Here is a 15,602-nt window from a genome sequence, read left to right as displayed (position 1 = left end):
CTTTCTTTCTTTCTTTCTTTCTTTCTTTCTTCTGTCTGTCTTTCTCTCTCCTTCTCCTTTTCTCCTTCTCCTCCTCCTCCTCTTCTTCTTCTCCTCCTCCTCTTCCTCCTCCTCCTCCTTCCTTCCTTCCTTTCCTTCCTTCTTTCCTCCTCTCTTCTTTCCTCCTTCCTTCCTTCCTTCCTTCCTTTCCTTCCTTCTTTCCTTCTCTCTTCTTTCCTCCTTCCTTTCTTCCTTCCTTCTTCTTTCTTCTTTCTTTCTTTCTTTCTTTCTTTCTTTCTTTCTTTCTTTCTTTCTTTCTTTCTTTCTTTCTTTCTTTCTTTCTTTCTCTGTGCAGCCGTGGCTGTCCTGGAACTTGCTCTGTAGACCAGGCTGGCTTTAAACTTACAAAGATCTGTCTGGCTCTGTCTCCTGAATGCAGAGATTAAAGACGTGCACCACCACCACCCACCATGAAAACGTTTTTAAAAGCAGATCTTCATCTGGGCTGCCACCTGCTTTGATGTTTGTATAGGAGGGGAGAGAAGTATAAATCAGAATCTATGCCCATCTAGATGGGGGCCAATAATGTTAGCACTCAAGAGGCTGAGGCAGGAGGATGGCAATTTCCAGGCCAGTCTGGGCTTCAATAGGAAGAAAGAAAGCTAAATCAAAACCCAAGGCTGCCAGGAGTGGCGGAAGATCAGAGTGAAATGGGGTCAGACTGCTCAGCTCTGCGTGTGTCTCTGTGTGTGTACTTTGTGCAGAGATGCCCCTGAGCTGCTTCTGTGGAGGAGATGGATTTAAAGTTATGTTTGGAACGATTCTTCTTCTTTTAAAAACCACCTGCAATGTAGACATTTCCTTTTAAAAATAAAATACAGTTGGATTGTGTAAACCAAAGTCCCTGCCTTGATGTTGCGGTGGCGTGTTCTCTTAAAGATTATAGTACTTTGAGAAGCACTAGATAAAACCACCACGTTGTTCGAAGCACCCTGGCGACTATGATTAGGTTCTCCTTTGACTGTTTTGTATAGATGTTTACATCAAACCCTTCTCAACCAGAGAAGGAAAAGATGAAATTACTAACCAGAGAAATGAAGTGTACATCTGAAAGAGTTGAGCCACCTCTCTGGAGGCAGACAGAATGTGTCCTGGTGAAAGGGCCCACCCATGGCTGCCACTTATGTAGCATAAACTCTCATCTCTGCATTTTTTCTACAAGGCATAGGCCACTTCTGGCATCTCCAGCTGCAGTAGAGCCTTAAGTAATCTTGCCCTCAATCTTGGCCCCTGAGGCTGTCCCCCATCCCTGATACTGCCCCCAGGATAGGCTGAATTCACTCTTGCATGGATCACTAAGCTCTCTCTTGGTGATGTGACTCCTTCCTTCTGCCTTTCTGTTCCCCACCCCCACCTCACTCCACTCCAGTGATTTCACAGGGAAATGCTTTGAGTTCCAGAGGCTCTCCCTTCTCTGTCGACTCCAGGCTTCTCCACGCTGTTCCTTCTGGGAAGTTTGGTTCTCTGTGGGGCTTCTCTCTTTCTCTTCCACTCTCAGGAATATTACCTTTTTAAGGAATCTCCCACAGCCACCCCTTAGCCCAACTATTCTCCCACACTCACTCTGCCTGATTTTCTGGTTCCCTGTGGCTGTTTTCCTGCCCAACTGAAGCTGTTTTCTCTGGACCTCACTTGGGAAGACCTGGCTGGCCTGATTTCACACTATAGACCAGGCTGGGCTGAAACAGACATTCTCCTGCCTCTGCTTCCCAAGTGTTAAGATTAAGGTTTCTTTCTTTTTAAAAAGATTTCTGTATATGAATGCAGAGGGCGTCAGATGCCCTGGATTGGTGTTAGGAATGGTTTTGAGCTGACACGAGGGTGTTTGGAATCGAAACCCAGCTCCTCTGGCAAGAATAACAAGTGCCCAAAATCAGGACTTAAGGTAGTGGTTAAAACTGGCCTGGTGGCAGAGGCAGGTGGATTTCTGTGAGTTCAAGGTCATCCTGGTCTATACAGCAAGTTTTAGGCTAGTCTGGATGACAAAGTGAGACCCTGTCTCAAAAAGATTAAAAAGAAAAAGCCATTGTGTGTAGTAGCATACACCTGTGACCTCAGTACTTGAGAGATGGAGTCAGGATGGAGTCATCAGAGTTATCCTGGGCTACATAGTGAATATGAGGCCAGCCTGGGCTACATGAAAACCCTTATCTCAGAAAAAAAAATCAAAATTAATCAGGTGGTTGTAGCAGCACACAACTTTAAATCCAGCACTTGGGAAGCAGGGGCAGGCAGATCTCTGAGTTGGAGGCCAGCCTATCTACAGAGTGAGCCCCAGGATAGCCTGGGCTACACAGAGAAACCCTGTTTAGAAAAAAGGAATAAAATAAATTGGAACTACGTATGGTGGTACACACCTTTAAGTCTAACACTCAGAGGCAAGTGGATCTCTATGAGTTCAAGGGAACATAGTCTGCATTGTGAGTTCGAGGCCAGCCAGGACAATGTGGGAGGCTTTGTCTCAATTCCCTTGCCCTCCAAAAACCCACAAAAGTAAAAAATAGATGAAAGGAATCTGATATCTTCACCGGGAAGGCTAAGGAAACATGTTGTCTACTTGCCCTAATGCATCGGGCGCCACAATCTCAGATCTTGGGTATTTTGTTTCTTTTATGAATTTCTGAGTTCAACCCACTGATAAGGAAGCTATATTTGTATGACTGTGCCCAGGAGATTGTGACGATAACATTGACATACCAGTTGGGAGCAATTCTTTTAGTCCAGCTTCTTCTTTTTGTTAAGTGGAAGGCAGGGACAGAGACGGTGAAGCGATGTGACACAAGGTAAGGTCTTCCGACTTGAAAGTGCCACGGTGTGAAATGGACCACATTTCTATTTCAGCTCTGACTATAGCCATCCAATTGCTAAGGGAATCCAAGGGCAGTCGGTAGGAGAGAATTCCCATCACTTCAGACCACTGGGACAGCCTCTGCTGTTCTGTTCTGTCTAGGTGGCTGTCTTGACCCCTGCCCTGCTCCCCCCCCCATGCAGTTTAATATAGATTTATTTACTTGAACCAAGGGCTCACTATTGTTTGTTGTGCTGGGAAAAATTGCACCCAGGGTGTGACTAACCCGCACATGCTTGCTAGGCAAGCGCTCTACCACTGAGTTGCATTCTGAGCTCTCAACCTGTCTTGTGTATGTAGTAAGATATGCCGAGAGCTCTTGGGACCTATCTCTTTGCTTCTCTCCAGAAAAGAAGCGGGCGAAGGCACCTGAACAGCCCACTCCCCCCATTCAGGAAGAGCCTGAGCCTGTCAGCAATGTCTTACAAGGAGATGACATTCTTGCCTTGGCCATTAAAAAGGAAGACTTGAGGAAGGTAAGGCCAAGGGCCAAGGATGGCACAGAGCACCCAGCCGTGTTCACGGGTCACCTCTCCATTGGCTTCCCGATCCCAAGGAGTCACTAATACCATGCCAAATAAATAAATAAATAAACAAACAAACAAATAAATAAATTCCACCAAATATAAATTCTTTCCCTTTAGCATCTGAAAGAATTTATGGCAAGTTAGGTTTTCACATTTCTGAGATTCTACCAGAGCCACAAAATAGTGAGCTGCCTTGGGGGCAAGTGTTATCATACCCATCCCATAGACGGGCAGGTAAGTTCGATCGTCATAGATAAAAATGAGCACGAGGCTGCTGAACTCCAGCCCTTTCCCTTACCTGTCTGTTGCTCTTACTTTAGTCTGCCTGGACAAGCCAGGTGTCATTTTATCCCCCTCCAGCTTACTCCTAAGTCTCAGGTCTGTCACACAGGCATTTCCAGGACAGGATGTATGGATGGATCTGGGGAAGCTGACTAGTCAGCCCTCAGGAATCCTACCAAGAACAGAGGTGTGTGTATGTGTGTGTGTGTGTGTGTGTGTTCTTCCTCTTCTCCCCAGATTGCATTCTCCTCAGCTCTGTTTTGTTTTAGCAACATGTTCCTCAGTTTGAAGAAACAGGAGAAAAGCCTGTGGTCACACAGAAATTTATCATCCGTAAGCTCAAACCGAAAGACTCTAGCAAAAGGGTCTACCACTTGGTAGCACATCCTGCTACTCCAGACGCCGCCACCAAGCCTCTGGACTACTCCGGTATGGGCTCTATTGTAGTCTTTGCATTCCCGGATGGGTCTTGAAACCACTCCCACCCCTCTTGTCCATCAAACAGCTGCTCTGTGTGTGGCTCACAGCGTCTGGTTCTCCATCTCTCTTCCCCCTTCACCACCTCCCCAGGTCCTCATGACAGCTTCTTAAGCAGTGGCCAGATCCTCCCTCACCAGATCTTGGGGAGTCTCCAGGACTTTAAAAGAATCGCGGTTGCTCGAGGGAACACCCAGGTTTGTTTGTTGTACAGAGCTATGTGGCTGAGAGAAGTTGCTGAAGCTATTTACTCTCTGTAGAGTCAAAGGGTGTGTGTGTGTGTGTGTGTGTGTGTGTGTGTATGGAGATGGGGGTACTGGAATAGGATTCTAGAGCTAGGTCGGTCTCTGGGCCTAGATGATAAGGGGCCCTTTGGGAGGCAGTTGCAAGTCCTAGAAGCCAGTCACTAATAGACAGCTTTAGCTGATTTACTAGAAGGAACTCAGAGCCTGCCTTGTGAAACTCTGGGTAGACTGAGCCCCACAATGAAGCAGAGCTCTGGCCTCACCTCCTCAGTCCCCTTCTTTGGAGACTGGATTGCTGAGGTGCAGGCTGGAGGGAAATGACCCCCACTGGTCCCCATGTTACCTTCCTTCCTGCCACATAGTTCTTTGGCCTCAGAGCCTTCACTTCAGTTAGGCAGGGTACTAAGGGCCCAGCTATTCAGGAGGAAGTCATCAATTGCGGAGAAGACGGCTACCCTGAAGGATGCTGAGTTTTCTGGGCAGAGGGGACTGTCAGCATCCCTTGGGCCCTGGTTTGTTTTCTGTCACTTGCCCATCCTATGGTCCTGAAGAGGAGGGGTTCTTAGAGCTGGACAGAAACCAGAACCTGGGTCAGCATCTCCTCCTCTCCCTTGTTCTTTCCAGCTGGCTAAGCTGATTCACATCCAGCCCTGCCTGATGACCCTCATCTCAGCCAAAGAAGAGCCAAAGCCAAAGCCCCCCAAGGAGGAGAAGAGACCTTCTCCATGGGCCCCACCTCCTCAGCACAACTTTCTAAAGAACTGGAGACGACACATTGCCTTGCGGAAGAAGCAACAGGAAGCTCTCAGCAGTGAGCTGAGCCCACTAGGGACCTGCCAGGGTCCCTCCATCAGGCACAGAGGCTCTTCTGTGTCTTCTCTCTCACCCGCCCAGACTCCCACTAACTAGCCTTTGCACCATGACAGCTTCTGGCTTTCAGGTCTCAGTGGGTTCTGAAACGAGCCAGGGAGTGGGCCACCCAATTCAGAGTGTGAGAGCTTGTGTGTTCTGTTTTTGGTACCATGATCACAGTCTTCCTTCCTTCTCTCCCGCTCTAGAGCACCTGAAGAAGCCAGCCAGTGAGCTGTTGATGCATACCGGGGAGAGCTACAGGAAGATCCAGGAGGAGCGCGAGGTCATTGACCGTGCGCTTCCTACCCAGCATGACGGAAAAGTGAGGCCACTGTTCCCAAGTACCCCATAGAATGCACATGATGACCAGTGTCAGCTTGTCTCCAGTTACACAGTTGGGGAGAAGATAGCCTGTCTATTACCAAGCAGTATCAAACCCCTGGGATCTTACCTTATCTCATCTTCCAGGACTACTCACTTTTAATAATTCAGCCTGTGGTGGTCTCTGGTAGTCAGTTTATTATAAGAGTCTTCATGTGTCTAAAGGTTTATACTCCAATCTTTGGTCTAACCAAGGACAAAGAACTGTGCCATGTTTTGGTACATCAGTGAGTTCCTGGGCTGGGACCAGCTCACCCCATCTTTCTGGCATCTTGAGAACAAAACATTGTTGAGTGCCCACTCTTCTGCCAGTGGGACCCAGTGGATGCCCCAGTGAGTCTCTGACTGTGGTACTGAGGGGGTGACCTCACTGCTCTGTCCTCATCTTGTCTTTAAGGCAATCAGTTGGTTCTGGAGTCCACTGGAATACCTGGGTGATGAGAAGACAGGTCTTCTCATGACCAAAAAGAAAACTCAGCGTGGTCTGGTGGAACCCATCACACACATCAGGAAGCCGCTCTCCATCCAAGTGGAGACTGGTGAGAAGCAGGGCCTGTAGGCTTATATTTTTCAAAACCTACTTTAATAAGTGTACCTAAATGCTTTAACCTCCCTTCTAGCCCACCACCCATCAGAGGGAGTGGAAAGGAAAGATTAATAATAGGGCAAAGGAGGATGTGGACCTGTTCAGAAATAGTTCTTTGATGTGATTCCAATTGTTGTTGTCAGGATATCAGCAGTTCAGTTCACACAAATCAGCAGTGGTAGCTTCATCCACTCAAAAACACCATTCACAAATCAGCAATGACAATTCAACCAGAGGAAACCGCGAGACTCTTTGGCAAGAGGCCACCGGAACACCACTGGAAGTTCTTTGGTGATGTTTCTATGAAATCATGACAAGTGATGACCAGCAAAGAGTGGGAAGGCGAACCAATACCACACAGCACCGTCCACGGTCTGTTGGGTTATATTTCTACCCTTTCCAAACATCACATGTTCTCTCAAACATCTGCTCTAGCACAACATCACATGTCCTTTTCCCAGGCTGCTTCCAGAAAAACACCACATGTCTATTCTCAGCAAAACATCCTCACAGGTGTCTGCTTCAGCAAAAAATGTCCTCTCATAAGACAGTTTCTAGAAAAACATCACGTGACTCAACTGTGTCTCCAAAGAAACTAGAAATGTCCACTTCGGGGGCCCAAATCTGTTAGCTCCTTGTGCCTGGTGCTGGAGGCAGGGTAGTGTGGAGGTGGTTCAGCATGACTCTGGCCCAAATCCTGCTTCACTTGGCTTTGAACAAGTCTCAGAGTTTACCTGGGTTCTAGTTCATACCTCAGTGAAACTGATAGAAGTGACAAGGGAGGCCTGGTAACTAGGATCCTGGGCATAGAGCTTTCACCAGCCCCATGTACCTCTTGAGTCCCTGGAACATGACTTAGTCTGTATAGGAATGAGCTGACAGTATAGAACAATTTGAGGAGGAAAATTTACTTTTTATGTTGATTGCGTATTGGAGTAATCATCTTCATATATGGAGTTTGATAAACCATGCTAAAGTGAATCTCACCTAGAGCCGTTCTACCATTTCAGCATGCATCTGGAAAATTTGAAAGGACACATGTGGCTTGCATGTGTGGTTTATATTATATACCCATGGGTTAGCCATACTTTAGAGCCTGCCAGTCTGCTGCTTGGAATCACATCGCTGCTGTGCTGGCTTTCTGAATTTCTATGAGTTATTTGTCTCCTATTGCCCTTGATTTTATAGCATAAGCATGGTGAGAGAGTTAAAGGAGACATTTGCATTCAGGGGTTCTGGCTCCTTGCTAAGACTCAACAGGGGGTAGTTGCTGTTGTTACTGTAATCCGAAGGTCTAGCCATCTGGTAGCTGATTTTGTAGGATTCCTATATAGCATTGCTAAGGAGGTACAGGACCAGAGAGCTGAAGTAGAGCTGCCCCTCAGAAACCGTATGCATTCCCCCAATCCTTCTCAGAAGTGCCGCTGGGATTGGTGATCTCAGGACCTTTGGGCAAGCATGGCAGCAGCCTGGGCTGAGGCTCTTCTAACTCCACTCTAGGATTACCAGCCCAGAAGGATGCTTGGTACCGCTACACCTGGGACCGGAGTCTGTTTCTGATCTACCGACGCAAGGAGCTCCGGAGTATCATGGCAGAGCTGGATTTCAGCCAGCAGGTTGCTAATGCCTTCATACCCGATCCCAAGGTGCCTTAGGTGACACCTGCCAACCAGCTCATATTCCCTCTCTCTACTCCTCTTAGGATATCGATGGCCTGGAGGTGGTGGGCCATGGGAAGCCCTTCTCATCTGTCACAGTGGAAGAACATTTGCCGTCTGAAAAGATCCAGAAGAGCTCCTCGGAAGACACAGTATTTCTGTGAGTCTGAGCCCCAGGGGGAGAGGCTGGAGAACATGCTACCCTTGTCCCCACCAGTGTCCGAGGGCGGGCTTTTCTTTCTGTAAGCAAAATCAGAGTGGCTTCATTCCAGCCTGGCCAGTAGCTGTCCCCCTTTCCTTTAGCCTGTTCCTACATCTCTGCCAGCTATCTGCTGTCATATTCTTCCTCCCCACAATTGGATCCTAGTGGGGGTTACCCAGACATTACTATGCTACTTAATGTCCCCATACTCCCCTAGAGCCCTCCGAAGCTATGCATAGAGAATAGCCCCGGAGGGAGACTTTAAGGAGACTCAGCAGACTGATTGGCTCTCTGTGTCCACGGTCCCAAGTGATGTGACTGCCCAGCCTCCAGGTAAATAAATAACTGGCTTTTCTTACAGAGACTCCTTGACCAACCTCTCTGACATGGTCCCCATGCCTATCCTCGGCCCTTCGCTGCTGTTCTGTGGGAAGCCAGCTTGCTGGGTCAGAGGCAGTAACCCTGTGGACAAGGTAAATGGCCTCTTGGGCCTCACACGCTTGCATGGGTGCGGCCCCAAGGTGACCGAGATAGTCACGAGGAGTCCACAGCTTCTGATTTGTGTTATCTGATCACACATTCCGCACGCCTGAAAATGGTAACCGCAAGCACTAACTCAGGCAGAAGTGAGGTCACAAGGCTCAAAAGATCATTGGCTGGGCAGTAGTGGTGAACACCTTGAATCCCAACATTAGGGAGGCAGAGCTGGGTATGTGTGTGGGAGTAGTATCTCTGTGAGTTTGAAGCCAGTCTGATCTACAGAGTTAGTTCCAGGACAGCCAGGGCTACACATCTTGAAAAAACTTGTATATGTATGTAATATGTATGGGTACAGGCATATGTGGGCATGTCCAAATATGTATGAGCACGTGTGTGTGTGTGTACCAGTGTACATGCACTCCTGTGAACATGTAGCATGTATGGTTGAATAGGGTGTCTTCCCCTTTCACTTTCCACCTCAGTAGGGTCTCTTACTGAACCTAGAGCTAATGTTTGGGTTAGTCTAGCTAGCCAGCTTGCCCCAGGGATGCTGTCTCTACCTCCTGTGTGCAGGCTGCCACACACTACTGGCTTCTGGAGATCAGATCTCCATTCAGTCTTTGGGCTAGAAAATTTACCTCTGAGTCATTACTCTAATACCAGTTCTAGAACATTCTTCAGATGCTAAGGAGTAGAAAGGAACACCGGGTAAAAAATATTTCTCTTCTTAGTATTGATGATAACCTCAGAGACAATTATCAGGAGAGTCTGACACCACTCAAGGTGACTAAGCTCAGAGGATCAGAGTGAACAGTGGACTTTCAGAGAAGTCATAGGAAANGGGGGGGGGGGCGGTGAGTTGGTCACTCCAGGGCAAGACCTCTAGCCAAGACACTCCTTAGACCCTCTTCCTCCCACAGAAAAACATCGGAATTGGTGTCCGCCTGACATTTGAAACCCTTGAAGGGGAGAGAACTTCCTCAGAACTGACTGTGGTCAATAACGGCACGGTGGCCATTTGGTACGACTGGCGAAGGCGGCCCCACCAGGATTTTTTCCAAGACCTAAAGCAAAACAAGACGCAGAGGTTTTACTTTAACAACCGGGAAGGTATCCTGAAGTTCCCCTTCTTGCCGGCTCAGTGACTGGTGCATCCCCATGTTTAGTTAGTATCCGGCACATCCCCTCCTCCTCTCATTATGTGTATGGTCCACTATGTCTGTTGAACTCTTGAGAGTGCAGGGGAGGGAGCAGCCTCAGGGAGCACAGACCTGGGGTGGGGATGCCCAGCCATCCCTTGATTGACCCGAGCTTCCCTAGCTCTCCATTCAAAAGTCACACAGACCTGGAAACCTTATGCTCCTGAGAAGCCAGGACAATGGTCGCCAGATGTGGGCCACTGTGGTGCACTTTTATAACCAGGTTGGCATCTCAGCCAGCTCCTGCTCCACAGCAGCCTCTGCCTCTGTCTCTCCCAGGTGTGATTCTGCCCGGGGAAACCAAACACTTTACCTTCTTCTTCAAGTCTCTGAATGCTGGCATCTTCAGGGAATCTTGGGAGTTTGGGACCCACCCTACGCTTCTGGGAGGTGCTGTCCTTCAGGTCACCCTCCATGCCATCTCACTAACCCAGGACATTTTTATGGATGAGAGGAAGTTGTTGGAGGTAAGAGACTCAGAACCCAGCACACGGGTTTCTCTGCGGCGGATGATGTGTGCACTGGAATGGAGTCTCTTATCTTAAAGAGGTGACCTTTCTCACCACACAAACTGATAACTACTCTTGCTTAGCAAATACCACCCAGGCCTTTATGATGTCGAAGATGGGAGGGCAGGACAGCAAGTGACCATACCTAGCAACCCCCAGTTAGAAGGGAGGGGATGAAACCCTGGGTGTCCCAAGTGGAGCTTTCACACTGGGGCTAGGAGTCTCAGGGAGAAGCCAGAGACCTTGCAGTGGGACTGTGTCTCGTTCGTTCACTGCTGTCTGCTACTGTGCTGTGGTGTGGGGCTGGTCTGACAAGACTTCCAAGCCAGAGACAATGATTTAAATGACCAGCCTTACTACCCTTCACCATAAGCAGCTCCCAGCGGAGTTCGAGGTGAGAGCTGGGGGGCTCTTTGTCCTTGTTCAGTCTCAGTGTGGCCTTCTTGGGCCATGCTTTTGTGGGACTCTGTGCAAAGCTAGGTTTTAATGTGGTACCCTACACATAGCTGCCTGTCTCAGGCTGGAGACTTAATCAGATTGTGACCTTGATTAAGATGGGGTTCCCTGTATTTGCTGACCCTAGGACCCATGTTTGGAAGGTCTGGGTTTCTATGACACTCACTGTGTGACCAGTGTGTGACCTGGCCAGAGAACATTTTACTACTGCTCTTAAAGGTTCCCAAACTATGAACTTTGTTTCCATCCCTCCTTCTCGTTGGGGGTATTGGAGGCTCCAAATCCAGTGTAGGAGTGGCTCTCCTCTGAGATTGGCCTCTGCTGGATGCCTTTACCTTTTTGAGGGGAACGCACAAGTTTGAAGAGACCTGGAGATTTTTGAGTCTTGAGATATTAGGTGTCTGCGTAAACCAGAGAGACTAATATCCAGGCAGGAACCCAGACCCTCCACGATAGTGTTCTGACTCTATCCTTGGGCAGTTGAGAGCCTAGGCTGCCACCTTACACCATCTTTCCTTTCCCAGAGAAAGCTGGCTGCCCACGAGGCCATCACCATTGCTCAGAGCGTGCTGCAGGAGTTACTGAGGGGCATCTCCACGCCAGAGCGCACACCATCCCCGGTGGACGCATATCTCACTGAGGAGGACTTGTTCAACTACAGGAATCCTAGGGTATGTAGGTATGGGCTGGCCCCCGTGCCCTCTGGCTACCTGGTAGTAGCAAACCCTTACTCGCTGGAAGCTGTGTGAGCATCTTCCACGAGAAACTCACCTCCTCACAGCAACCCTAAGAGATAGAGTGTGATTTACATCCCTATTTATTTCCTAATAAAGGCCCAGAGAAATTAAGGAACATGCCCAAGATAGTTTATAAGTGGGTGGTTGCTTAGTGGAGCCAGAGAACCACGTACTTCTTCATTTAAACCTAGCCTTTCTTAGAAGGCCCAGATGCATGTGCAAATACACTGATGAACACACACGCATGCACGTGTGCGGGGGGGGGGGCAGAGGGAGGGAGGGAGGGACAGAGAATGAGAGAAAGGGATTTAAATTGAAGATGCAGGTCGAAGAGGAAGTAGGCGCTCCTCTCCGTCCTCCACTGGCAGCTTCTCCTCTGCCTTTTTGTCCTCAAGGCAAAGGGAGAACTCACAGTGACTGGCATGGGGTTTGGGATGCTCCCTCCCCCTCACTGGTATCTCCCTCATCTTGGCTGCTGCAGTTGCATTACCAGCATCAAGTGGTGCAAAACTTGCACCAGCTGTGGCAACAGTACAGGAAGGCCAAGGCAACCCAGAAGGAAACCTCCAGCCTCAGAACTCCAGTGCCGTTACTGTTGGTGGAGAAGGCCTCAGGTTCGATAAGCCCCAGGAGCCTGGAGTCCTCACAGCTGTCACCGCATCAGGAGCCGGACATGGCCAGGAAGTCTCGGGACTCCTTCCTGTCTCCGAAGTCTAGCTTAGGAAGGAAGAGTGTGGCACGGAAGAGCATTATGGAGGAGCTTCTGGTGGAGGAGGGTCCGGACAGGGAGACTCCCCGGCGCCCCTGGGCTCTGAAAAGCCTTCCTCCGCCTAAGTGGAACCTGTGTCTAGAGGACTTCAGACAGGTGACCCTGTGACTCTTAAGGGGTTGATAGAGAAGGGCCCTGAATATGGGGCTTCTTCCTGGAGCCAGTCCGGGAGGTTTCAGCAACTCATCCCCTTGTCCCATGCGCATATAGATAAAACCTGAAGGTCCAGAAAAAGCAGTCTCTTGAGTCAAAACATTTTTTTAAATATATATAAATATATATATATACACACACACACACACAAAACGGGCTTCTGTGAAAAATCTTGAAGAACGAGGTTCATGGGAATAGATTTCTGCAGGAGGTCACAGGCTCCCATAGAAGGCATCTTCTGTAGACTCCATTGATTCTGGTTCCTGGCCCTGTGGCACGTAACCAGGCTTAGAGATTGCTTAGAGAACACGGGGGACCCTTGGAGTTCTGCTGCAGAATGGTTGACCATGGTGTCCCGTGACCCCCTAACTAGGCAGTGATGTCCTTCCCCGAGGAGCTCCAGAGAGAGGACGCCCTCATCCAGCTCAACAAGGCGGCAATGGAGCTGTGTCAGGAGCAGAAGCCACTGCAGTCGGACCTCCTATACCAGATGTGGTAGGTACCTTCTAGGAGAGCAGCGCAGATCTCCTTCCCTTGGTAGCACCTGGCCAGGGGCTTCCAGGGCTCCATAGGCTCTGCAACCCTTGAGCTCAGGATGCTAAGAAACATTGTAAACATCTCATACTCTAGAAGCTGCCATAGCAGCTCTGACAGCTCGCTGCCAGCTGCTTCTCCCGGTAGGCAGCCACAACAGTACAAATAGTTTGTCTTTTTTTTTTTTTTTTTTTGCCCTCTTCCCCTGTTGTTCCTTCTCCATGAGTGGAAGAATTGGGAGGGGGCGGGGGGAGAAAGCAGGACACTTGAGGAGTCAGGGAGCCTCGCAAAAATGAGTCACCTACCCATTGCCTGCTTGGGACTTGCACACTCTCAGCAGTCACAGGCCAGGAATCACGGGCAAGGTTCAGCCCTTCCCATGGAGCTGGACCCAAGTCTAACCATCACTCCAAGCTGGAATTTAGACTCTGAAGCAAGACTGAGTTCATCCCAGTCTCTTCACCACAGGGAAACCAGATTCCAACTTGAACGCTTACATAGCGTCAGGGAGGGCTGACTGCTGGCAACATGACATGGCATTCGAGTGGTAGTTCCTGGCACTAGAGTCTTTAAAGGGAGGCATCCGAGCCTCCAAAGGTTCAAGGACAAAGGAAGAGTGATGACTTTTCTCCAGTGTATCTTTTCCTCTAGTTTGCAGCTGTGGCGAGACGTGATTGACAGCCTGGTAAGCCAGTCCCTGTGGCTAAGAAATCTTCTGGGCCTGCCTGAGAAGGAGACGGTTTATTTAGATCTTCCAGACGAACAAGGTCAGACATTGTGAGGTCTTACCTCTGGGTAGCCTTTTCCAGCCTCTGCCCTGATGGCAGTAGTACTCTGGCTGTTTGTCTGCTTATAATAGGTTCTTGACTAAGCTCAAGGTGGTGGGGATCATCCATCCTGTGTGGCTGAGATTTGAGACTCGGATTGGACCTTGGTGCAGACCCCTTGTTTAGCATGTTGAGTTCCAGAGACTTTAAATATAGCGGAGTTGGGACTCGAACCTTTATCTCACTTTTTGTTCCATAAAGTCCAGAACTCGAGAAAGTTCTCCTCTTCCTCTTAGCTCTTTCTGATCTCAGAGAACCTTTTGCAGGGATTCTCCTAAAGCCTCTGAGAACAAGTTTTCATCATCCCCCAGCTTTACCTGTGCATAGGTCTGTGGTATAGGCCTCGTGCAAGTCTTCCACTTTCCCCCTCTTAGGTCAAAAATCCCCTCCAGTCACAGAGTCGAAGGTGACAGGTGGGAAAGCTGGGAAGGAGGATCGGAGAGGGGGCGCACAGGAGAAGAAACAACTGGGTACCAAAGACAAAGATGATAAAAGGGGTTCCAAGACACCAGGGAAAGAGGTTATGTAGGGGTGTGGTCTGCACCCTGGATGGGGCTGGGAGTGGGGGTGTCATGGGAAGGGGGCGGTTACTCCAGCAAAACACATAGCTCTCCAGGAGAACTGCTGGGGAGAGAGCATCAGACCTCCCTTAGGAGCCAGTGAGGTCATGTGTGTCTCCGTTTTTCCAAGCAGGACCGCCCGAATAGCAAAAAACTGAAGCCAAAAGATGACAAGAAAGTGGTGAAGTCTGCAAGCCGGGACAGGCTGCTCTCAGAAGATCCGACCCCTGACAGCACAGCACCTTCCCAGGAGCCCATAGACCCCCTGGTCATGGAGAAATATACCCAGCGGTTGCACGCTGAGGTGAAAGAAAGAGGGGGCAGCCATACCTTCCTGCTCTCACACCTGCATTGATCATTCCTCTATATTCCGCCCAAAGAGAACCTGCTAGAGAGAGAGAGAGAGAGAGAGAGAGAGAGAGAGAGAGAGAGATGAAGGTTGGCCAAAGAAGGATTCCTTAAACAGAAGAAGCAGCTGAGGCAGCAGAGAGAGTGGGCCAACAAAGTGGCAAGGAAGAGAAGCAGTAGACAGGGCATGCGAGGGAGTGGTCAAGAGACTTTGCTGGCCCATGGAGTTTTCTCTGCATGACAGAAGTCATGCAGAATTCTGCATTGAGAGCAATACAGTCTGAACTTAGGCTTTTGAGGGTAGCTCTAGCTGTCTTTTGGAAAACAGACTCCTGGGAAGCGAATAGGGGGTGAAGTCTTTCCCTTTCTAAAGCTGCTTATACCTGCCCTCAGGCACACACTGGCAGACAGCTTTCTTGGGAGAATCCCAAGTAGGATTGGCTCAGTGCTCTTTCTGTTGCTATAACAAAATGCAACAGACCAGGTGATTTGTAAGAAAAGTTTATTTTGGGTCACGGTTCTGTTAGCCAGAAAGCCCGGGCGTGGGGGCTCAAGGGAGAGCCTCGTGTTGCTTCAACTCATGGTAGAAAGATGCTGAAGGGGCAACTGGGCATGTGTAGAAGGTGCAAGGAAGGGTCATGATTTCTGACAACCGCTAGGACTCATGGATATGAAGACATTCAAGTGACCTGTGAGGGTGGGGCCCTCCTGATTCAAACACTTCTTTAAGGTTTCCAGACTTGCCAACACTCACACTGGGAGCAGAGTTTAACATGAGCTCTGGATGTTCCCAAAAGCTAACAAGTGTGTGAATCTGCTGAGCAAACATAGTCATGGTCTGGTCCTAAGCAATGGGTCCTTAGAGACTCCCCGTGGGTCATCTTGGTCGGTGGTTTTTTTTTTTTTTTTTTTTTTTTTTTTTTTTTTTTTGGT

The 15,602-nt window shown here is 49.1% G+C and overlaps 1 protein-coding gene across 4 annotated transcripts in view; it reads left to right on the top strand.

The window, feature by feature from the left end:
• Positions 1–15,602, top strand: part of Mycbpap (MYCBP associated protein) — a 21,231-nt gene that overhangs the window by 4,693 nt on the left and 936 nt on the right. For 3 of the 4 annotated variants that reach the window (XM_021178170.2, XM_029483103.1, XM_029483101.1), the window contains exons 2-18: positions 3,236–3,363; positions 3,966–4,125; positions 4,267–4,370; positions 5,043–5,229; positions 5,477–5,592; positions 6,049–6,190; positions 7,738–7,853; positions 7,940–8,055; positions 8,459–8,570; positions 9,498–9,687; positions 10,056–10,243; positions 11,266–11,412; positions 11,960–12,343; positions 12,774–12,895; positions 13,586–13,701; positions 14,136–14,281; positions 14,455–14,625. In XM_021178170.2, the coding sequence (XP_021033829.1) occupies positions 3,236–3,363; positions 3,966–4,125; positions 4,267–4,370; positions 5,043–5,229; positions 5,477–5,592; positions 6,049–6,190; positions 7,738–7,853; positions 7,940–8,055; positions 8,459–8,570; positions 9,498–9,687; positions 10,056–10,243; positions 11,266–11,412; positions 11,960–12,343; positions 12,774–12,895; positions 13,586–13,701; positions 14,136–14,281; positions 14,455–14,625 (2,645 nt within the window). Of the gene's footprint in view, positions 1–3,235; positions 3,364–3,965; positions 4,126–4,266; positions 4,371–5,042; positions 5,230–5,476; positions 5,593–6,048; positions 6,191–7,737; positions 7,854–7,939; positions 8,056–8,458; positions 8,571–9,497; positions 9,688–10,055; positions 10,244–11,265; positions 11,413–11,959; positions 12,344–12,773; positions 12,896–13,585; positions 13,702–14,135; positions 14,282–14,454; positions 14,626–15,602 lie in introns of those variants that run through there. The other variant, XM_029483102.1, reaches the window with a different exon arrangement.

Source organism: Mus caroli, chromosome 11, assembly GCF_900094665.2.
Source record: "Mus caroli chromosome 11, CAROLI_EIJ_v1.1, whole genome shotgun sequence".
Lineage (NCBI taxonomy): Eukaryota > Metazoa > Chordata > Mammalia > Rodentia > Muridae > Mus > Mus caroli.
Note: the sequence above shows the minus strand (reverse complement) of the source record. Positions and strands in the feature narration are given on the sequence as shown.